This window comes from Dipodomys spectabilis, unplaced genomic scaffold, assembly GCF_019054845.1.
Source record: "Dipodomys spectabilis isolate Male_0828 unplaced genomic scaffold, ASM1905484v1 ptg000130l, whole genome shotgun sequence".
NCBI classification, from domain to species: domain Eukaryota; kingdom Metazoa; phylum Chordata; class Mammalia; order Rodentia; family Heteromyidae; genus Dipodomys; species Dipodomys spectabilis.
This window is the reverse complement of record NW_024870807.1, coordinates 3,076,790-3,100,670: the sequence shown is the minus strand read 5'-3', so window position 1 is coordinate 3,100,670 and position 23,881 is coordinate 3,076,790. Positions and strand designations below refer to the sequence as shown.

Sequence of the window (23,881 nt, the reverse complement as noted above, 5' to 3'; positions counted from 1 at the left end):
GACACATGGATTGTACCTCACATCTCAGGCTCAATTCTTCCCCTCAAACTGGGTTGGATTGAGAGCTCCCCAGGATCTCCATGCATCTCTGCAAGTGTCTGGGAGGGCCTTTCTATAGAATTAAACTGCCCTGGGCTAAGCTTCGACTTAATCAATGGATGGCACAGGCCTGGGAAGTTGTGAGGAGCCAGGGGCGGGCCTGTGGGGAGGAAGCAGATCCCTGGTGCGCTGCCTGGGGACCCTGTCTTGCCCTGTAGGTTCCTGTATTAGTTTGTTTCCTCTGCTCCTTGTCTGCTGAAGGTGAAGACAGTTCTCCACCACACACCATGAGGTTCAGACAAGTATGTAAGGTCAACCATGGCTGTACCCCTGAAACCATGGGCCAAAGTAAGTCCCTCCTCCCTTTAAGTTGCTACTGTCAGGTGTTTTGGTCAAAGCAACTCCAAATTAGCCATCACCTTAACTGAGTGCTATGGCATGTTGGCCAAACGTCTCTAAGGCTCAGTCAGTCATGCCATCTGTGGCCATAGTCTGGCCACAGAATTTGAGGACCTGAAGCTAGGGCTCAATGCTCCTGTGCCTGCTGCCCCCAAAGCCAGCCCCCTCCTTTTTTGTTATGCCAGTCAGTCCTGGGGCCTGAACTCACGACCTAGGTGCTGTCCTTGAGCTTTTATGTTCAAGGCTAGCACTCTACCACTCGTGCCACAGCTCCACTTCCAGCTTTTTGGTGTTTCATTAGAGATAAGAATCTCGTGAACTTTTCAGCCTGGGCTGGATTCAAACCTCAATCCTCAGATGTCAGCCTCCTGAGTAGCTAGGATTATAGGCATGAGTCACCAGTACCCAGTTACCCTTATATTTTTGTCTTCTTCTGCAGGTCTCATTTCCAAGACAGCTGGGAGGGGGAGAACACCCATCTTGCACTTGCTTTCGTGGGTCTGGCTCCTTGTATAACTCTGACAATTGCCCTGTTCTTTCCTGGCCTCAATTTCCTCATCTATCAGATGGCAAATTCCCACCCCACTCCAAGCTATTATGGGTGGATCATGGCATGGAAGGGGGAGTGTTGGCTCTATGTCTGGGGTGGGGAGAAGGACTGGGTTCTAGTCTCAGGGTTTATCCACTATTCATTGAACACCTCTGTGTGATTAGCCCTTCATGAAGTCCCCAGTGGGGCTTTGGATAAATAGGTGGATAAATAGGATCATGCAGACTACAGGATCAAGGTTACGATCACTTCAGGCAGATGAAGAAATAAGGTCCAGAGAGGTCAGGTGGGCTGGGGGTGGGGGGCTGATGGGGGGGGGTCACAGAGCAATCGAGAGCAGAGTCTTGAACCCACTGCTCACTCCCCCACCACAGTGACAGCGGGCCTACCACGAAGGATTCTAGGAGAGCTACTTCCCCAGACTGTTCACAGAAACTGCTCTCTGTACCCAGCCTGGCCTGGGGCCCAACAGTCTCCATCTCCTGGTCTAAGGTGTGCAACTCTGGTTGTCTGTTTCAGAAAGACCTCAGTGCCAGCATAGGAAAACTAGCTAATGGACAAAAGTGTTCTTTGGCTGACAGCAGACAATGGTGAACACTGCCCATAACTGAACTATACCAGGCCTTCCTCAAAAGCCACAGTTGCTTGTCTTAATGTTTCTGTTCGTCTTACACACCTTGATATGTGTGCCACAGTCACTGGGGAAGCCAAATGGCCCCCAAGCTTTCTGTTTGCCTGAGGCCTAGTCTCACTGAGGCCCTTAGAATCCATCTTGGACAAGCCTAGCAGCCTAGGTGGCCGGAGCATTTTCTCAGGGGGTCCCTGGCCTGGGGAAGCCTTGCCTGCTCCAAGGGGGTGGCAGTGGGTTCTGGGTACAGCCTTCTCTGGGGAACAGATTGGAACAGGCCATCGTCCCAGCTAGGTCAGGACTTCCTAGTCACTTGGGCTGGCCTAGAACAGTATTTCTGGGCTTGCTCAGAGCTTCTAGAGCAGGACTTGGGAGAGGCCCCAACTAGTTGATCCTGTTCTGGCAAATTCTTTTCACTTGGGGACTCCATAGCTCCTTTTTGCCTCGCGCACTCCCAGGGAGTGCTCAGATCTAGGGACCCACCCTCTGAGGGTGGAGAAGGGAGCTGGGAGATGAACGTAGCTTCCATTTTGGAATGGAGACGAGTTCTTGGTGAAAGTTTCTGTTTCTAAAGAAGGAGCTGCCTGAGGCTGCCCAGTTCTCATGCTGCTGTGTTCATGCTGCTAAGGAAGGGCCTTGGATCTTCCCACAGCCCTCAAGGGAGCATTCTAAGTCCAGTGTGGCTTCTAATTACTGTTGTCACCCTGGCTGGATGGTGATATTGCAACTTCTTGACTTCCATGTGGGATAAGTTAAGCTTCTCCTGCCAAAGGCCCTTTAAGAGTCCTCCCCCTTCCTCCCCAGGCTCCTTGTGAGTCAGACCTTGCTCTAGATTCCAAGAAATCTGTGGGATGGGGGGCATCAGAAAGAACCTGGCAAGTAGATGCTGTGTGCTAGGTGAACACTCTACCACTCAAGCCACACACCCCCAGACCCTTGGTTTTGATTTTGATCTTGAAATAAAAGTTTGGCTGTCCTTGTCTGGGCTGGCCTGGAACTCTTGATCTTCCAGCTATGACTACAGGTATGTGCTACCATGCCTAGCTCTCTGCAGATCTTTTTTTTAATTTTTATTTTTTTGTCGGTCATGGGACTTGAACTCTGGGCCTGGGCGCTGTCCTGAGCTCTTCAGCTCAAGGCGAGCGCTCTACTACTTGAACAGCGCCACTTCCAGTTTTCTATTGGTTTATTGGAGATAAGAGCCCAGACTGGCTTTGAACCTCAATCCTCAGAGCTCAGCCTCCTGAGTAGCTAGGATTACAGGCGTGAGCCACCAGTGCCCAGCTCCCACAGATCTTTTTATACCTGAAGTGCCATCCACATGCCAAGTGCCCCCTCCATCTTGCCTCCTGGCAATGTTAAAACAAAAGCCAGGTCCTTCCATAGTGTGGATACCACCTGCTGCTCCTGCCTCATCTCTTTTCTTCTCTGTTGTCTGGGCTACACTGGTATCATCCTTGCCCTTTCTTGAGTCTGTCAAGGTTCACTGTACCCCAGGGACTTTGCATGTTTCTTGCATGCACCAGAAAAGTGGTAATCAAATTTCAAGATGTTTGGAGAGACAGATTACAACATTATGCCTTTTTACCCCTCCCATTTGGCCAGTGTGTCCCGAAGAATTTTCTTCCCATACCTAGAGAAAAAGTTCCAAGATTGAGAAAGGAAAAGCTTGCTGTGTAGTAGCCCAGGAAGGGAAGGTGAACTGGATATGTGCTCAGAAAATTTTTCTCTTCTGTATTCAAGTCTGACTTATTTGCCTTATTTATTTATTTATTTTGGTGCCAGTACTGGAGCTTGGATTCAGAGCTATCTCGGTGCTGTTTCTCAGCTTTTTCTGCTCAAGGCTAGTGCTCTATCCCTTGAGCCACAGCTCCACTTCTGGCTTTTTATGGTTAACTGGAGATAAGAGTCTCACAGACTTTTCTGCCTAGGTTGGCTTCAAATCCCAATCTTCAGATCTCAGCCTCCTGAGTTAGGATTACAGACATGGACCACCAGCGCTGGGCTACATGAGTGTTTTTATTCCAATGAGACTTCAGGAGGGGGGGTAGGCTTGTCTCCCAGCTCCCCAAGTCCTCTCTCACCCCACCACAATGGATGGAGATGCCAGGGTCTCGATGTGAGTTGGCTTTGTGCCTCCTCCTTCCAGCCACTGCAGCCCCTTTGGAGCCTCTTAGCTCAAGGTCTGCAGGAAGTCCACCAGCAGGTGCTCTGGGAAACCAAAGTCCATCTGCAGCAGCAGAAAGCCCTAAAAGGAAGGGCAGGGGTGAGGGGATAAGCTGTGTGGGGATCCCAGGCAGCCAGCCACCTGAGAGCTGTGCGGGGCTCTCTGCCAGGAGGTGGGGCGGCGCAAGGGCTTTGTACTCACATCCCGAGTGATGATCTCAGGGTTGATGATGTCAAAAAGGTCCAGGCCTTTACTGTTCATGAGAGCTGTAAACACCACCTCAAACCCTGGAGCAGAGGAAGGGGCCCTAGTCAGAATCACTTGGGGAGCAGGGTCAGCCAGGTCCGTTTGTTCCACGGTCCTGTGGGGCCCTCTGGGCACATGTCTCTGGCTGGCTGAAGCCATCCTGCTCAGAAGAGTCCTTGGAGAATAGCTGTCTCCCCAGGTGTGCCCAGGTCACGCCTCACCCCCTCCAGAACATCTCAGTGCAGCTTACACGGGGGGGGGGAGGGGGGGGGGCGGCTCTCTGTAAAACCCATATAGTCCATCCTCATAGCTTTAGCTCATGGCACAGATTGGGGAATCAGGCTGAGCGAGACAAGACCCTTGGACCCAGCAGGACCTTGTCCAAAAGTCTCTCGCCGCTCCAACCTCTGAGTTAGACTTGCTGCAAATGGACAGATATCCTACAATGTCAAGGGTCACAAGTGGTTCAGGGATCAGCAAACCCCAGACTCTCATTTTACAGGAGAAGCTGTGGTTTGGGCTTGGGCCTTACCCTCCCAGCGGTGGGGGCTCTTTCTACCACACTCAGTTGTCAGTAGGACCGACACCTGGGTTCTAAAGTGAGTAGAGCTTCCCAATGGGGGTGGCAGGTGAAGTAGGATCAGGGGGCTGTGCACCTGGCCGATCATTAGCATGCATTGCTGCTAGTAGGGAAAGAGGCTTGAGAGAAGGGACCAGAGGCCCTTGGATCTCTGCCTAAGAGGGGCCATCCAGGAGGTAGAGACCATGTGGAACCACGGCCCTCCCCCAAACCCTCCTTCTGTCCACTTACGAGACATGACCTCAGGGATCCCCACTGTGGTGACCATCGACTCTATGCAGCTCTGCATAGACTCAGAACTGCCCTGTGAATCAGAGGTCCAAGTTAGTACTCCCTGGGATCACTGCCTGGATGGGCAGTGACTGCATTCACTCAGCCAAGAACTCCCCTGTCGCTGCAATCCAAACCACGGGGGCTCTCTGGACAGACACAGCTCCCAGCCGTGAGCTAAGCAAGGGACCACCTTGTCGAATTTCTTTTGCATCCTTTCCTGATTTCCTTCAGGGCTCACTTCCTTTTTCTTTTCTTTCTTTCTTTCTTTTTTTTTTTTTGGGTCCGGTTGTGGGGCCTGAACTCTGGGCCTGGGCACTGTCCCTCAGCTCTTCAGTTCAAGGCTAGCCCTCTACCACTTGAGCCACAGCACCACTTCCGGCTGTTTTCTTTTTGCTTATGTGGTGCTGAGGAATCGAACCCAGAACCTCAGGCATGCAAGGCAAGCGCTCTGCCACTGAGCCACCTTCCCAGCCCCTCACTTCCTTTTTCTTTAAGGCATGAAGTCTTCAGGGCCTACTTCTCTCTGACCACCTACCTCAGTCACGCTGGAAGCACTGGTTGGTTTAACCCTGAAATCAACAAAAGAGATGAGAATCAACCCCTGGAACACTCCCCAGCTGCCTCCCAGGAAAGAAATGAGAGGATTCTTAGATCATGTTTCTGTCTGATATTCAAGGCCTCCTTGGGAAGAGGGCCCTTTGGAGGCCTCTCTTTTTGCCATTCTGGCCGCCCAGCCTTGGTTCAGCAATCTCCTTCTCCTGCCAGGCCCTCCTTCCATTCCTGTGGGATCTCCTCCCTCTAAGTGTGGGCACTACAGAGAGGCCAGTTAGTCTTTAGTCCTCGAAGGAGGGAGCCAGATTCCATCCCCAGCCCCACTCCACGCCCCCCCCCCCCCCCCCCCCGCCAGTCTTGCTCTGTGCTTGATCCCAGGTCAGGTCAGGTCAGGAGAGGTTTAAGTTGGCCTTTCCCACTTCTGCAAGCCCATACCAGGACTCCACGAGGCTCAAGAAGAGCTTTTTCTTGGAATAGGAGGCTTGGATGGTGGTGCTGACCTCCTGGGGAGAGAAATCAGATTCTGTAAGCCTGGCTTTCTGAGGCAGAAAGCAGCCAGGATAGAAAGGCTGGAGTCTGGTCTTCTGAAAATGGAGAGGAAGCTGCGGTTTCAGCTCAGGGGAGGAGAGCTTGCCCAGTGCAAAGCCCTGACTTCCATCCCCAGCACCACAAAAAGGAAATAGTGATCTTAATAATTGAAAAAGTAAAAGTGCCGGGCACCAATGGCTCATGCTTGTCTCCTAGCTTCTCAGGAGGCTGAGACCTGAGGATTGAGAGTTGAAGCTAGCTCTCACAGGAAAGTCTGAGAGACTCTTCTCTCTAATTAAACACCAAAAATGCAGAAATGGAGCAGTGGCTTCAGTGGTAGAGTGCCAGCCTTGAGTGAAAAAGCTAAGGGGCCCTACACACAGGCCCTGTGTGTTCAAACTCCAGTACCTGCACACACACACACACACACACACACACACACACACACACACAGAAAAAAGGAAAAATGAAGGAAGTTCTCCAGCACCTGTGGTTTTAGGCTTAAGACCTAAACAGTCATGTGGACACTTCCTGTCCTGTCCTAACCAGCCTGCATTCCCAATGGCTTCTTCCTGGTGGGGAAGAACCTCCCTGTGGTTCTCATTTCCCACACCCCAGGATGCTGTTATGGGGAGGCGGCCCTCAGCCATGCAGCCATACCCAACCGAGAAGGGAGGAGCATGCTGAAAGGCAGATGCTCAGGTCCTGCTCTAGATTCACAAATCTGAGACTTTGGGGGAGTCTGTCCTTTGTCACCCTCCCCAGGGCTGGTGTTCACACACGCCACCGTGTGAGAACCACAGCCCCTAATAGCCAACAGAGAACCTCTGGATGTTGCGAACACTTTGAGTCAGCACCTTGCCTGACCACATATCAGAGTGATGGGCAAAATTAGTTATTGTCTATCTCTGCCCATTCCATGATAAGCTTCATGAAGTCACAAACCCCATGGCCTGGCCCAGAGTAAGAACTCATCAGATGTTGAACATAAATGAATGTGTGACAGTGTTGGAATAAAGAAGCTATGGACTCCTGGATACATATGATGTGTGACCTTGAACACATGTCCTTGGTTCTTGAGCTCTGAGCTCCTTCTGTTCAGCAAAGGAGTGGTCCCCAGGCCACTTCCACCAAGGCTCAGGTTTACGTCTCCTCATTCCAGCTAATCTACACCTGCACAACCAACCACACCATCTTCTCTGCGGCTTCCACTTCCTCCTTCTAGCCCTTCCACTTCAGGACATGGTCTTAACCTACTTCCACAAGTCCTCCAGTACCGCCCCCCCATACACACATCTATACTTAGCCTTTCCTCCTCAGCCCTGTTAATGGTTCCAGCTGCCCAGACAACTGTACCAGGGGATTCTGGCTAAAGCTGCCTTCTGGACTTTCTCCCTTCAGCTGTCTTGGGTGACAACTGGCATCAGCCAGATTGACAAGCAAGAAAGAGACATCCGGGAGCAGAGAACAAGAGTGGGCAATTGCAAAAGCCAGCAGGGGTGAGGCAGCGGGGAGAAGGGGATTGACAGGTGCTTGCTGGAGTCAACCAGGGTTTTTTGCTTAACCAAACTTGAGTGGAACTCCCAAACCTTCTAGATCCAATGTGTGCTTCCTTGTAAACTCCAGTGTCAACAGGACTCCTCACCCTCATACATGATTCTGTCTACCATCCTCCACCATCCCATGATGACTGAATACCCCACTCATCTTTTTCCTTTCACTGCTGGTCCCAGGGCTTGAACTCAGCACCTGGGTGTTGTCCCTGAGCTTTTGTGCTCAAGGCTAGCTCCTTAGCCTTTGAGCTACTGATTCACTTCTGGCTTATTCTGAGTAGTAAAATGAAGAAGAGTCTCATGAACTTCCTACCCTGGCTGGCTTTGAAATGCAATTCTCAGATCTCAGCCTCCTGGGTAGCTAGGATTAGGGGTGTGAGCCATCAGTGTTTGGCTTATGTATCTCATCCTCAGGATTTGGTTGGGTTGGTTTAGCAGTCTCCCCAATGCCCCCACCCTTGCCCCTAAAGCCTCTTCTTTTCCACCCCTTGACACCCACCTGCTCCCTCCTTTCAATTCCCTCTTGCCCAGTTGTATCTAGAGTCAAGCCCCACATCCCTATCCTGTTGCCTGCTCATAGCAAGACTCTGCAGTGGTCCCTGTACCTACCACCTTGGCTACAGTAGTCTGCCTAACCAAGCTTGAATCAGTGTCATGCCTGGTTTTATTCTTTCACAGGAACTCTGCACGGTTCAGATCGTTAAATAACAAACAATATGGCAAGTAAAACATAAATTAAGCGATTTTTTTCTTCAAAAAAGGCTGGTAGAACACTAGCTTTGAGCAAAAAAGCTCAGGGACACGCTCTGAGGTTAAGCCCCAGTACTGGCACAGCAAAGAAAAGAAACAACCAATTACAGCAACAGGGTGGAAGAACTGGAAGGTTTCAGAGACCCCCCCCCACACCCTCCCCAGTGGGCCAGGTCCCCTGCCCATCTCCCCTCACACATACTTCACCTCTTGGAAAGAATATGCCTGAGAACCTTGTCCGTCTGCACGTGGGGAGAAGAAGGTCACCACCACGGAAGAGCTGACCACGATGCCTTGGCTCTGACAGGAGATCCGGGGCCTCTTCAGGCAGTGCACAGTGACTTGGGCAAGGCCAGTTGGGAAGTTGCTAGAAAGCTGTAGGAGACAGGAGTCCCAAGGCCAGGACAGGAGTATCAAAGGGCTGTGGCCACTGTCACCCCAAGATAGAAGGAGGGAAGCTGAATGGGTCCCCAGGGTGGTGGCCCTGGCTGTGTCAGAGAATGGCAGTCAGGACCCTTGGTGCTCCGGCCCTCCATTCTCTCCTCTATGAAATGACAAAGCAGTTCCTTCCCTGCTCAGTGCCCTGCGCCTCACCTTCCTCATCTATAAAGTGCGGCGACAGTGGTTACACACATAGGACAACTGGGATTGGTAAATGAGAGAAAAGCCAGGCCCCATAAACTTCCTCCTGAGAGAGGTGGCCTAAGCCTCTCCCATTGTGTATGGGTCCCCACAGGTCCCCTCTCCTGGGATGGAAGGCAGGGCAGACATCAGATAGGCTCTTGACCCAGAAGGCTGTGCATCTGTGAGAGAATCCCAAATCTTCACAGTACTTTATTTTATTTTATTTTTATTTTTGTGCTATATGGGGGTCTTAAACTCAGGGCCTCACACTCTTGTTTAGTGTTCTCACTCAAGGCTAGTGTTCTGTCATCTGAGCCACAGCTCCACTTCTAGCTTTGTTGTGGTTCAATGGAGATCAGAGTCTCACAGATTTTCTTGCCTGAGGTGGCTTCAAACTGCCAGCCTCAGATCTCAGCTTCCTGAGTAGCTAGGATTCTAAGTTGAAAGTCACCACTGCACTGCAAAAGACATATTCTAAGACCCTGAGCTCAAAGCTCAGTATCACAATTAAAAAGAATTGCTCTTAAAATGAAAACTCAATGGATGAGTAAACAGATGAAAAATAGCTATTAAAAAATTAGTGAACCAAGCCGGGCACTGGTGGCTCACGCTTGTAATCCTAGCTACTCAGGAGGCTGAGATCTGAGGATCACGGTTCAAAGCCAGACCGGGCAGGAGAGACCATGAGACTCCTATCTCCAATAAACCACCAGAAAACTGGAAGTGGCGCTGTAGCTCAAGTGGTAGAGCGCTCGCCTTGAGCTGAAGAGCTAAGGGATAGCGCCCAAGCCCAGAGTTCAAGCCCCACGACCGACCAAAAAAAAAAAAATTAGTGAACCAGGCATAGAGACACATGTTTGTATATCCAGCATTCTTGAAGCTGAAGAAGGATGATCACAAGTTTGAGGCCAGCTTGGACTACATAGTGAGACCCTGTCTCAAAAAAGAATGAGTCAGGGGCTGGGAAGGTGGCTCAGTGGTAGAGCGCTTGCCTTGCATGCCTGAGGCCCTGGGTTCGATTCCTCAGCACCACATAAGCAAAAAGAAAAAAAAAGCCGGAAGTGGCGCTGTGGCTCAAGTGGTAGAGCACTAGCCTTGAGCTGAAGAGCTGAGGGACAGTGCCCAGGCCCAGAGTTCAGGCCCCACAACTGGACCTCCCCCCCCCCCAAAAAAAAGAATGAGTCAGTCTGAGAACGTGGCTCAGTGGTAGAGTGCTTGCCATGCATGCCTGAAGTCCTGGGTTTGATTCCTCAGCACCACATAAAAGAAAAAGCTGGAAGTGACGCTGTGGCTCAAGTGGTAGAGTGCTAGCCTTGAGCTGAAGAGCTGAGGGGCCCAGAGATCAAGCCCCACAACCGACCAAAAAAAAAAAAAAAAAAAGTCAGGCATGGGTGTCTCACACCTATAATCCTAGCTACTCAGGAGGCTGAGACCTGATGATCACAGTTCAAAGCCAACCCAGGCAAAGGAAGTCCATGAGACTCTTATCTCCAATTAACCACCAGAAAACCAGAAATAGTGCTGTGACTCAAATGGTAGAGTGCTTGCCTTGAGCTGAAGAGCTGAGGGACAGCGCCCAGGCCCAAAGTTCAAGCCCCAAGAGTTGAGTACCAGTGGCCTCAATCCATAATCCTAGTTTTCCAGGAAGCTGTATCTTGGAGGATTGCAGTTTGAAGCCAGCCTAGGCAGAAAAGTCTGTGAGACTCTTATACCAGCAAAAAGCCAGAAGTAGAGCTGTGACTCAAGTGGTAGAGTGCCAGTCTTGAGCAAAAAAGGCCTAGGAACAATGTGAGGCCCTGAGTTCAAGCCCTACTACTAGCATGTAAACAAATAAATAATAAATATATAAGAATTGAAAAAATATTTGCAGAAACGGATCAGAGCTTCACATAGAACTACAAAGAGCTGAGCTGGGCGCCGGTGGCTCACGCTTGTAATCCTAGCTACTCAGGAGGCTGAGATCTGAGGATCATGGTTCAAAGCCAGCCTGGGCAGGAAAGTTCGTGAGACTCTTATCTCCAATAAACCGCTAGAAAACCGGAAGTGGTGCTGTGGCTCAAGCGGTAGAGCACTCGCCTTGAGCTGAAGAGCACAGGACAGCGCCCAAGCCCAGAGTTCAAGCCCCACGTCCGACAAAACAACAACAACAACAAAAAACAAAAGAACTACAACAGAACAACTGACAGACTTTGAAAAATGAATAAGAAAAATCCAATATATATATATATATATATATATAAAAAATGAAAATTCAGATACACAAGAATGGACCAAGTTGAGGAGAGGCAATAACTGAAGAGAGTGCCAAGAAATTTTCAAAGCTGATAGAAAATATCAACTCATAATGTAAATAGTTATGAGGGTTCCAAACCCCTAGCTGAGAGTTAAACACAGGCCAGACAATACAGAACTCTGGAGGCTGTGGGTGTAAGTTGGTCAACTTCCTAAGACTCTAGTCCTTTACCCTTGACTGGTCTAAGCTAGCAGGTGAGTGCTCAATATTGAGGTCCTGGGGCTTGAACTCAGGGCCTGGGTACTGCCTTAGAGCTTTTTTTCTCAAGGCTAGTTCTCTACCACTCGTGCCGCAGCTCCATGTCTGGCGTTTTTGGTTGTTATTTGGAAATCAAAGTCTCTTAGGGTTTTCTGCCTTGGCTGACTTTGAACCTCAGATCTCAGCTTCCAGAGTAGCTAGGATCACAGGCATGAGCCACCAGCACCCCCAGCTTCAGTATTGCTTCTTAGTAAGATTATCCTGGCTTCCCTGGGGAAGAGACTGAAGGGATTTAGAAGGCTGGAAGTGGATCTTCACAGAGGAAAAACGTGGCTGGGCCTGGAGTGAGGGAGAGACAGAGAGGCAGACAGACCCTAGGGACAGTGGTGTTGCGGGATAGGCTGGACTGGGTCAGGGGGATGAGAGAAAACCACGTCAAGGGCACGCACACACAGAGGGAGGGAGAAAGAGGGGTGTTCTAGGCCTGGGAGCCTGGAAAGGGTAGGTAGGGAGTTCTGAAGGGAACTGGAACCAGACCAGGTAGAGGATAGTATGGGAAGGGCAGCAGGTGTGGGCGGAGGAGGAGGGTGGGAAAGAATGCTACAGAATGGAGGGGGGGCAGGGGGTGTGGGGGGGGAGACAGTTCTATTAGGGACACTGACAACTCTTGGGAAGAAGATGAGTAGAAGGTCGTAAGTAGTTGCTACTATTGTGGAGAAGAGATGGCGGGACAACTAGAGGGACAGCTAGAGAATTGAGGAGGGAAATTCCAACATGTAATCCAGGTAGGTGAGGACCTGCCTCAGAGAAACACGAAGAAATTACAGTAGGATGGGAAAGCTGAGAGATTTACCCAAAAGGAGTGAGCGTCCACTTAAGGTCAGTACCATAGATCCTCAGTGGAACCCAGCATGGAGGCCTCACTGCTGCTGGGTAAAGCAGGTACAGGCTGAGGTTGCCTGAGGCTTTGGACAGTCCTATTTCAGGGCTGGGGTTAATCCTGGGTTTCAGTCCCCAGCCCCCTAGGGCACCAGGGCCTGGGTAAAGAGGCAGGAGATGGTCCTGGCCTTCACTATGTCTCTGGGTATAGAGGGGCAGCTGGATGGTACCTGGCTTTCTGTACTGGTGTGGGCACCAAAGTGATTTACAGAGCCAGATACCAGGGAGCTGTTATAATTGTCTCTGATGCTGTTATTGACAGGGTGCCATCTCCTGAAGCAGGCGCAAAGTTGGAGCACAGGAGATAAGCTCCAGACACAAGTAGTTACCTCCAGAAAGGCTTGCTGGTTGGTGTTGAAGCCTCGGGACTCCAGAATAGCCTAAAAAAAGACAAGAGGGGGAAGAAGGCAACCCTCAGAGACACCACATGACTGGTAGGGGGTCAGGGAGGAGTCCCCTTCCCAACCCAGATTCCCAGTGCTGCAAATAAATCTGAAGATGCTCTGGGCAGGGTACAGTTTAGGGAAACCCAGCCTGGCTGGAGGCGTGGCTTCTGTACTCTACTCAGCCATGTTTAGGCTGTGTGACCTTAAGGGAGTCTTTTCCCCACTAAGGTCCTCAGTTTCCCTACTAAACTAAGGAGTACAGACTTCAGAGACACCTCCTCCAAGCTGTGGGACTTGGAAGGATATTTACCCTCTTGGAGCTTTGCTGTTTTCACTTATTCTTTCTTTCTTTTGCAAAAATGGAGAGGGTAATAATACTTACCCACAGGGTGAGTGCAACAAAAAATAAATGCGACTGTGACTATAAACGTTCATAGCAGCTTATACTTATTGTAGTTAATATGCTCCACTCTCCAGTTATGTCTACACCTGTCTGTCAGTTGGCTCCTGAGCCAGCTCAGGCCCTGCATGTAGTGAGCTGTAGAGGCTGGGCTGCAGCTCAGAGGACCCATGGCTCCTTGACCCACCACCCAGAGTGTCCTTCACGCTCCTCACATCTGTGCATGCATGCATGCACACACACACACTGTGTGTGTGTGTGTGTGTGTGTGTGTGTGTGTGTGTATACACAGGTGTTCCAGCAGCCCCGCCCCTCACCTTGAATTCGGCCCCTGTCAGGCTGAGCACAAGCTGGTCATCCTGGAAGGCGGCCTTGGCCAAGTTGTCAAGGACGTGGTCGGAGAACCAAAAGTAGAGCATGCGGCCATCCCCCAGCAGGGCGGGGGAGAAGGTGGGGAGAGGGAGGTCCTCGGAGATGTTTTTGTAGAGGAGATGACCCTGGAAGAAGATGGATGCTGCCTGTTCTTCCCCTGCGTGTCCCTGCTGGGCTCAGAGTCAGCTCAGGGGGATCATGAGGAGGAGCCAGCCAGCCCAGGGAGATGGGGAAACTGAGCAAGGGTGGCACTCGCCTTCATTGATTCAGTAGATACACCCCCAGCATGGAGTGAAGTGGGCCTGAGACCCAGTCACCACATCACAGGCTGGCACTGTGGTAAAGACAGTGACCACTGCCGCTGGTAGCCATGGATCACTGTGCCCTCCACCCCCAGTGGGCATGGAACACTGCATCTTGGCAGCTGGGGCAGGAAATATATCACAGTCCGATTCCCAGCCCCTCCGATGTCTGCTGCCCTAGGGCTGTGAAGGGCCAGGAGTACCCATGACCCCTCAATTCTCTTTGTGTTCACTTTTCTGGGGAAATTACAAGGCCTTCCTGTTCCCTAAAACCCAATTCTGTAATACCCAATTCTTGGCTGGGCTTATGATTACCTCCATTGAACGTCTCAGCTTCCCCTGCAGCTAGGTGTGACCCTGTGGCCCAGGTCACAGAGGCTGTGGCCGTCAGGTGACAAGACAGGGATGGAGTCTGGGGACCTGACCTGGCTGTGTCTCCAGGCCCACTCTGGACTCTAGCACATGAGCCATTCCATGAGGGAGATGGATACACATGGGAGGGGGGAGGGACTTAAGCTGCTACCCTTCCTGTAATCCTAGCTACTCAGGAGGCTGAGATCTGAGGATCACAGTTCCTGGGCAGGAAAAAAAGTCCATGAGACTCTTATCACCAATTAACCACCAAAAAATCAGAAGTGGAGCTGTGTCTCAAAGTGGTAGAGCCCTAGCCTTGAGCAAAAACAGGCCCTGAGTTCAAGCCCCACAACCAGCAACATGAACAAATAAGCTGCTACTTTCTTTGTTATAGCAACAGAAACTATATCCTAGCTAAATCAGGGATCCATAGCTTTCCTCAAACTCCCCCAAGTGGAGTTTAACTCCCCCAAATGACTGCTCTAGAAGATACTGGAAGCCCAGTAAATCTAGAATGGAGCTGGTGTCTGGCAGGGCCCTCTGAGAGGGGTACCTTGGGCCTGTGGAGAGTCCACACACCCGGGCTGAGGCTCTGCCTTCCTGGGCACATCACAACACGCTCTGCAGGAGGGTGGCTTCCATGGGGCAAAGCTCCAGGGAGGTAGCTTGGTTACTGATTGGGTCCTAATCCCAGGAACACCCAGGGAGGTGAGACCCTGTCCCCTCTGGCTATGCCCACCTTGTGGTGGGACTCCAGGTAGGTAGCTGTGATGACTGGCGATCTTGTCAGTGAAATGTCAACCCCGATGTCTCCATCAGAGATAATGCTGGCTGTGGGGAGAGAAAGTCAAGGTAATACCACAGGATAGGGAGGCACCAAATTCGCTGCTCCCTGCCCCAGCCTGCGTGCTCCTACGTATGAATGGATCCTGGGACAAGCAGGACCCCCTCTCCTTCTCTTTCCTCAACTTCTTTCTTCTGGGTACTTTACTAGCTGAGGACAGTTTCTAAGAGAGAGGTCCAGGCTAGACCTCTGCCCTCTCCTGCAGGCATCGTGCCCTCCTCTCCAATGACGGTGCCTGCCTCAGTCGGGACTGGATGTTTATTTCTACCTTTGTGTAAAAGGACGTGGGCTATGCCTGTCATCCTAGCTACTCAGGAGCTGAGATCTGAAGATCACAGTTTGAGCCAGCCCAAACAGGAAAAACTCCTATCTCCAATTAATTTCCCTTAGCTGGAAGTGAGCTGTGGCTTTAGTAGTAGGATGCCAACCTTGGGGGATTAAAAAAAAGCTCAAGGACAGCACCTAGGCTCTGAGTTCAAGCCCCAGCCCCAGCACATATAAAAGGGAAGGGTATGAGCTAGGGCCCAATTATGATTCTTCTTCTGTGTCTTCCCCAAGATCAAAGTGTTCATCAGTCTTGAGGTCCCCAGTCCAGGACAAGGGTCAGAAAACTCTCCAGGCTCTGTAAATGACTGGATTGGTCATAGTGCAGGTTCCGCTGTCTGCTACTATTTAGTGCTGCAGCTGTGACCAGGGCATTAGCGAGTAAGTGTGGTTGTGTTCTAATAAAGCTTTATTGATAGCAAGATGGGGTTGGTATGCTTTCCTGGCTGGGTCTTCTGCAGGATTCCACCGGGAAATGTTTGGCAGGTAACAATGGTAGCTGTTAGTGCTGAACACGATAGCACTTCCCACTTCTCATGGTGCCGCCTCACTAAGTCGGGTGCTGGTGGCTCACACCTGAAATCCTAGCTACTCAGGAGGCTGAGAGCTGAGGATCACAGTACAAAGCCAGCCCGGGCAGGAACATCCATGAGACTCTGATCTCCCATTAACCAGAAAACTGGGAGTGGCGCTGTGGCTCAAGTGGTAGAGAGTTCACCTTGAGCTGAAGAGCTCAGGGACAGCGACTAGGCCCAGAGTTCAAGCCCCATAACTGACAAAAAAAGAAAGGAAGGAAGGAGGGAAGGAAGGAAGGAATGAAGGAAGGAAGGAAGGAAGGAAGGAAGGAAGGAAGGAAGGAAGAAAGGAACGGAGATGTCCTCACTAGATAAATGATAATAGACAAATGATAATATTGAGTCCTTTCTACACTGCATGACCTTGTGGGACCTTTCCTATACCCCAAGACCTGATGGGAAGGAAGGAATAAACGCCAGTAAGGGCAGAGGAATTCTTCATCTCCACCCTGTGTTCTTCCTTCTCTTCTTCCATCCATGTTTGTCCATTGGATTGTCCATTGAATTGGTGCTAGACTTGATGATAGTAAGGGCTGGTGATGGTTCTGGTACTGTTTTATGATTCTTACATACATTTTTTTAAGCACTCAACTCTCATTTTTAAACACTCAATTTTTTGTGTGTGTCAGTCGTGGGACTTGAACTCTGGGCCTGAGCCCTGTCCCTCAGCTCTTCAGCTCAAGGCTAGCACTCTACCACTTGAGCCACAGTGCCACTTCCAGTTTTCTGAGTAGTTCATTGGAGATAACAGTCTCACAGACTTTCCTGCCCTGGGTGGCAGATCTCAGCCTCCTGAGTAGCTAGGATTACAGGTGTGAGCCACTGGTGCCCAGCTAAACACTCAATTTTTTCAAACACTCAATTCTCACAGTGACCCTGGTGAGGTAGATGCATTCGTTATCCCCATTTAGTGAGGAGAGAATAAGTTCCAAGAGGTTAAACAACACAGCTTATGAGGCTATAGCTTTAGGGGGAAGCAGCTTGCCAGAGCCAGACCATAATAATCACCACATGTCAGAGCCATCAGGGACCAAGCCACCCAGACAGAGATGTGACTGTCCCAAGATTACCCCCTGACTGTGGGTGAGTGCCACCATCACCTCCTTCTGAAGCATGCAGACAGAACTCACCTGCCCTTTTCTGGACAAAGTCAGCCATGATGTTGGAGATGACATTGACCTCTTTGCAGATCTGGAGTGGACAGGCAAACGGATCACCAGGAAGGCAGGGAGACCGGAGGAGGAGTGGATGGCATCTCCCTCCAGGCCAACTGCATGGGAATGGGGCAGGGAAGGGCAGGAAGGGGAAGGGCTGGTTCCTGGGCACAACTCAGCGCACCAGGTAGATCAGCTGACCTCACTCACCTGTCCCTTCAGGACCAGCTTCAGGGTGAAGGAAATGAAGTTTGTGAACAGTCGCTTGATCCATCCAGGCCTGAGGGGAGCAAGCACTACAGTAAGCCTTCAGCCCTGTGCAGCCATAGAGCATCCACCGTATGCTGGGAACCATCCTGAGCTCTCCAGCCTCCTTCCCATAGCCCAGGCCTTATCCTTCTCCCCATGTCCCAGCTGACACCATGAGCCTCAGCAGGATCCTCGGCCTCGGGCCTAGCCATGTCACGGGTGACTTCCGGTAGAGGACTCCGTTCCTGCCATGCTCACAGCTGCCATGCATGCCTAGTATCCAGATTCACATGTCTGTCTGCTCTGGGGACAGAGAGCAGCCCCCCTCCCCCAGCCCCCACATCCCTCCTGTGTCCCAGGGGTGTGAGAAGAGTTCACAGTTCCACACGTGGGGTCTGCTGAGACCAAGCTTCACCCTGCGACACAGGAGCTCAGATCCCGGGGTGGAGGATGCAGGGTGCAGGTCCTGCTTCCTGCCTTGAGACAGCTGTGGGTGTGTAGAAAGTCACTTCGAGGACTGGGAGTAGCCGTGACGTGGTGGTATGCCTGCGATGCATCATTAGCTCACTGGCCAGTGGGTGTGGCTGTGTGCCAATAAAACTTTATTGACAACTCAGACAGCAGCATGTATCTTCTCTCAGCTCTGCCCAAGGAGGAGATTCCAGGTTTGCTTTCCCTGTTAACCTCCCTGTGCCTCAGTTTACCCCACATGTGAAAAATAGGTATCCTAAAAGAATCTCCTTCCTAGCATTGGGTTGTGTGCAGGTTAAGTTCATGGATTCATCCAAAATACTTAGAGTAATAGTATGTGGCTCAGAGCATGCTCTCACTATTATTTTTCTCCAGCCTTTGAGGGTGTATTGATGGGGATGAGCTGGGAATAACACACTAAAGGCCCTGATCCCCCCAGGTTTGGCTGCCACATGCATGGGGAGTGACACGCTACTAGGATGGGGACATAAGGAAGACTGAGGGCCAGAGAGGCGGTGACTTACTCACGCTCCCCTTGGAGATGCAGCAGCAGCTTGTGGAAAGACAGGTGGCAGTCGGGAGCATCAGTCCTCACTCTGCCAGACTCACAGGCTGCAGGGAGCCCAACAGCACCTCAGGGTGAGCTACCAGGCTTTGCCCATGGGCGGCCCAGGCTAGCCGGTAGCAGGCCCAGCACTGGGAGTATCCTCTCTCCCATTTTCCCAGGCTGGGCCTTATCTGAAGACACCCCCTCCCCCCGGCCTCTCTCTTTCTCTCCTCTCTCTCTCTCTCTCTCTCTCTCTCTCTCTCTCTCACACACACACACACACACACACACACACACACACACACACACACACACACAATCTGCACAGACTGGCATATGTGCTCCAGCCCAGCCCTGGAGCCCAACCTCCCTGCCTCCTCTCGGAAGCTGCACGTACTCAGCTGTGTGTTGATCTGCAGGTCAATGGAGGAATCGATCTCAAAGTCGACAGACTGATCAATGCTCAACCTGCAAAAAGCCAAGGCCCCAGGACATTCATTTGGCCTTGAGTCCCAGAAAGACTATCAGGTGACCTGCCAGTGCCCAGAAATGCTCACCCCCAGGCGCTCGTGTAGCCGTAGTTCAGGGTTCCCTTGAAGATCCCAGATGCATTTCGAATGGAGACATCGATAGACTTGGCTTCCATTAACTCCACCTGGCTGCTGGAGACCGACAGGTGGCTGATCTGAATGCTAGAAGAGATGGAAATAAGGAGGGCACCATGTGGAGAGGAAGAGGGAAGCCACACCTCTCCACAGGCTGGACAGGCACTGCCCAAGGTCCCTTCTGCCCTCCTAGGTCTGTGTCCACCCAGAAATCACCACACAGGTTCATCTGGATCACTAAGAACCCCGGCATCTAGTGAGGCTGTGACCCCCAAACATCCTCATCCCAGTCTACAAAACGTGTGACTGTTGGCTGATGTTGCAGATGCGACTGTACAGGTGCTGTGAGGTTAGAGCCCTTGAGACAGGTGGGGTGAGCCCAGGTCACCTGTGAGGAGGCCATGGAATCACAAGCATGCCAACAGGAAAGGGAGGCAGGATAAAAGACCAGAGAAGTCAGATGTAAGCGTCTCTGCTGTTGGAGATGGAGGGGCTGCAAGCCAAGGTCTGTGGGAAGCCTCTAGTAGCTCTAAGGAAATAGATCTCTTCAGTTGCATCAAGAAAGAGCACAAGGACTGGGAATGTGGCTCAGTGGTAGAGCGCTTGCCTAGCATGCATGAGGCCCTGGGTTTGATTCCTCAGTACCACATAAGCAGAAAAAGCTGGAAGTGGTGCTGTGGCTCAAGTGTTAGAGTGCTAGCCTTGAGCAAAAAAGCTCAGGACAGTGCACAGGCCCAGAGTTCAAGCCCCAGGACTGGCAAGAAAGAAAGAATGAAGGAAAGAAAGGAAGAAAGAAAGAAAGAAAAAGGAAGGATGGAAGGAAGGAAGGAAGGAAGGCGCAAACCTGCTGCCATCTCAACTTGAATCTAGTGAGACCCGTGTCAGACTTTTAATTTTTTTTTAAATGGAAGGCAATAAATGTGTTGTTTGAAGCTATTAAACTTGTAGAGATTGTTTGTGTGTGTGTGTGTGTGTGTGTGTGTGTTGGTCTGGGGTTTGAACTCAGGGCCTGGGCACTGTCCCTGAGCCTCTTTGTGTTCAAGGCTAGCACTCTAGACCATTTGAGCCACAACACCATTTCTAGCTTTTCTGAGTAGTTTATTGGAGATAAGAGTCTCATGGACTTTCCTGCCTGGGCTGGCTTTGAACCATGATCCTCAGATCTCAGCTTCCTGAGTAGCTAGGATTATAGGCATGAGCCACCAGCGCCCAGATATGCAGATTTTTTTTTTAATGGGCAAGTAGGAAGTGAAAACAGAGGGCTTCCTGGAGGAGGTGAGGCTGGGGTAGAAGGTAGAGGGTCTGGGGGGTTAACAAGAGGACTTGCCAGGCTTGAGAGGACTCTAAGTACAGAAGAGGAGCCAGTCCTGGGGTCTGTGGATGGGCCTGAAATCCACACAGCGTCCTGGGCACCTCTGTGCCCTCCCTCCCCACCCGACCCCACCCCCTTGCAGAAGCTGCAGAAAAACATGCTGCTGCATTCCAGTGTTGCCAGCGCCCCCTGGTGTCTCTACAACAGACAAGGTCCTTCAGTACCAATGTCTCTAAGATGGTCCAACTTCATTAATTCTGTTTTAGGGGATTGGGAGGTGGGGGTTGGTTTTATGGCTGGGTGGCCTCTCAGCTACTTGATCTCCCTGATCATCTCTTTTCCTATGTGTTAAGCAGAGCCATTGGGGAATATGATAGATAAGGTATGTGTGTGTGTGTGTGTGTGTGTGTGTGTGTGTGTGTGTGTGTGTGTGTGTGTGTGTGTGTGTGTGTGTGTGTGTGTGTGTGTTGTTTTTTGCCAGTCCTGGGGCCTGAACTCAGGGCCTGAGTTCTGTCCCTGAACTTCTTTTGCACAAGGCTAGCACTCTACCACTTGGGCCACAGTGCCACTTCTGGCTTTCTCTATAGGGCTTCGTGCATGCTAGGCAAGCACTCTATCCCTGAGCTACCATCTCGGCCCATAAGGTATGGTTTATAAAGTGGTCTGCCCACAGCTGCCCTGGGATGCTGTCACCATAAAGTTAGGAGACTCATTGGCCAAGAGACCTCTGTTTCTTGCTCCATCTACCCAAGTAAGAGTCTCCCTTTCCTGAGGTAGCAGAACACATCCTTCAAGGCTTGTTTCTTATGTGTATGTGGGGTGGTGGTGGTAGTACCAGGGCTTGAACTCAGGACCTTGCATTTGCTAGACAGGTGTTTGCCCCTAGCCTTTTTAATCAGGGGAGAAAAGGAACCCAAATCCTGAATTATATCATCCCAATCTCCACTTCCTGAGTAGCCAAGGTGCAGGTGTGAGCCTTGGCACTCCACAAACGCCGGATCTTTCAGAGCAGCAGGAAAGGCCCATAGGCTCCAATTGGCCCCCGAGGGCACTGCAGGGTGGAGGGTGAAGGGGCCTGTCCGATGGAGAGGCTGGGTTCTCTGGCTGCCTTTTTCCCTGGGATGGGGGCAGGTCTTTTGTCCCTCTTGCCCTGGGCCAGCCCACTCCCACCCTGGCCACTCACTTGTGCAGGCCGTACTTAACCCCGCCCAGGAGCATCACAGACTTCTCGCCCTTAATGTCTGGGTAGTGGGCTCGCTGAAAAGCCTTCTGGATCACCTTGGCGGTCTCCTGGTTCACTGGAGAGATGGTACGGTTGAGAGGTGGCAGGCCAGGCCTAGCCCCACCCCACCCGATTATAGCTTGGCAGGCCTCAAAATGCTGAGGGGTCACCCTGAGCCTCACTCGGTGCTAGTTATCTTAACGTGTGTAATCAGAAAACAGAACTATTATTAAAAATAGGGCCAAATATTAAAGGCAGAGAGAAACTCCAGGTCAAATGGCCAGTAGTCAGCCGAAAACTTTTCCATCCTTGCTAAAAAGCAAAAGAACATCTCTCCCTCACTCAGGTTTACTGAGCTGGCCACTTTGCAGTTTACCACAAACTTTGCTGAAGGCTACTGACAACCGAGGCTTATCATCAGCTGTACTATTAAGAGCTTATCATAAAAATCATTTCTGTAAAATAGACTACCCCTACCCAAGGTTATGTTTTGACTTCTATAATCCACGAATGTGTTTTGATTTTTGTAATCAAGTATCAATAATGTCAATAACAGTGATAGTATCGATCATGCTGACCAAGTCAAGATTATGTTTTGCCTATGCTCTTGTAACTCAAGGCTAATGTTTTGCTTCTGTAACCTTGCTTGCTTGCTTTGGTAAACATCACCTATGTGAAACCCCTTCCTATAAAAATCCCTGTGGAAAGCAAACGGAGCTGTTCTCTGAAGCTCTGCGAAGAGCTGGAGACAGACTTTATGTGGCTAATAAAAGCTTCTAGCCAGATTGACTGAATGCTGGTGATTCTTTTCACTGATCGTGGGTTCGAGCCCCACCGGCCCCGGGTAGTTGGGGTACTGCAGTTATATGTTGATTCTCGGGGGACCTCCAGCCAGACACCCTGCTCACACCTCAGCTTTTGGATCTGAACACACAGGAACCCCGTGATCCTAGCCAAACAGCGGCCCACGACCCCGGCTATTCTCAGAACAACGCCCCTCATCCCCTCCCTAATACATCAGAGTCTGTAATCCTAGGTCTCACACTTAGTATAGTTAATGTCAGAAACTATCAAATTTAGCCTCCCAGGGCACTTATTGTATTGAGCAAGAGGCTGAGGCTCAGAGAGGGGAGTATAAGTGTCCAAGGTCACACAGCAGTTGGTAACAGAATTTCCCTAGCCTAGGCTTATGTGATACCTGATTGGATGTAGTATAATCTCTGACAGTAAGTACACTCCAGCATCACCTTTGTCCCCTAACTTGATCCCTCTGAATCCCAGGCTGACCCTACAAATACAAACCACCATACCTAGCCTTTTGCAGCCTAGTAATGGCTTCAACAAAGAGCTTGACTTCGAAGGGGTGGCGAGGAGAGAGTGGAGAGCCTGGCTCTGCCTGGATCATTCTCTCCTGGCTGCATGGGCCAGGCCTGGCTGGGAGGTGGACGTGGTACTTACACACCAGAAGGGCAGGCTTGGTGATGCGGCATACGATCCCTGCCGCATACGATGTGTCTGCAGAGCAGGTGTGGGCACTGGCCAGCAGACTCAGGCTCAGGAGAGTGACGGCAAGCATGGTTCTCCGGCTACCAGCAGGCAAATGGCCCTGGCCAGGCGGCCTGAGCTCTTCTATGCATCCGCCCAGCACCCATGGGACAAGCTGCTTCCGGGCAGCAAGGTCTCTCTGGCCCCGGGATGGGCCTCCTTCCTGCCCAGCCCTTGGCCTCTTCTTGGGCTCAGGGCTGGACAAGGGACCAGGGCACCCCACCCTCTGCATGTCCCCCTCTACCATCTGTGGCCTACTTGCCATCCCTTGTATTAGCTGGGCAATGTTATACGATTATCTGGAGGATCTTTAATAAGCTTCCTTGAATTCTTGTTTTTCCTTTTACTTAAATAAGACTCTAAGAGGGAAACTCTTTCACTTGCCATAAATAGATTAATGATGTGAAATAAAGACATTCCAATCTTGCTGGACAATGACCTAAGTTGGAGGCCTGTGGTCTTCTGTCAATTAAAAACCAGCCAGGTGCTGGGTGGCTCATGCCTGTAATCCTAGCTACTCAGGAGGCTGAGAACTGAGCATCGCAGGCAAAGTCAGCCTGGGCAGGAAAATCCATGAGACTCTTATCTCCAATTAACCACTGAAAAGTTGGAATGGAGGTATGACTCAAGGGGTAGAGTGCTAGCTAGCCTTGAGCAGAAAGAGCTAAGTGAGAGCATAAGGCTCTGAGTTCAAGCCCCAATATGGCACAATAAAATCAATCAATCGATAATTTAAGTGCTTTTAAAAAGCAGCTAAAAAGGGATCTCAGCACCACCTCTCTTCCCCTGTTGACACTTGAAACACAGGAAAGACCCCAATAGCTTTGCAGTGTTCAAGCCACAGATCTGTGCCATGGGCCACCTCTGCGTGTCCCTGCCCCGCTCCACCAGTGGCATACA

At 50.9% G+C, this 23,881-nt stretch overlaps 1 protein-coding gene across 3 annotated transcripts; it reads right to left on the bottom strand.

The window, feature by feature from the left end:
- Window positions 1-3,617: 3,617 nt before the first annotated feature.
- Window positions 3,618-23,121, bottom strand: LOC122116325 (cholesteryl ester transfer protein). Of its 3 annotated transcripts, none has more exons than XM_042689994.1 (16): window positions 22,895-23,121; window positions 21,398-21,512; window positions 18,855-18,989; window positions 18,695-18,765; window positions 18,275-18,362; window positions 17,241-17,310; window positions 17,007-17,067; window positions 14,873-14,964; window positions 13,423-13,602; window positions 12,649-12,699; window positions 8,462-8,640; window positions 5,870-5,929; window positions 5,418-5,451; window positions 4,841-4,913; window positions 3,985-4,070; window positions 3,618-3,864 (listed from the first exon to the last, which is right to left on the bottom strand). In XM_042689994.1, the coding sequence occupies exons 1-16, from the start codon at window positions 23,010-23,012 to the stop codon at window positions 3,790-3,792; spliced, it is 1,488 nt and encodes a 495-aa protein (XP_042545928.1). In that variant the 5' UTR covers window positions 23,013-23,121; the 3' UTR covers window positions 3,618-3,789. The 3 variants fall into 3 exon arrangements, with proteins under 3 accessions (XP_042545928.1, XP_042545926.1, XP_042545927.1); XM_042689992.1 differs by having other exon boundaries at window positions 5,870-5,937; window positions 8,473-8,640; window positions 22,895-23,118; XM_042689993.1 differs by lacking the exon at window positions 21,398-21,512 and having other exon boundaries at window positions 22,895-23,025.
- Between the last annotated feature and the right edge of the window lie 760 nt (window positions 23,122-23,881).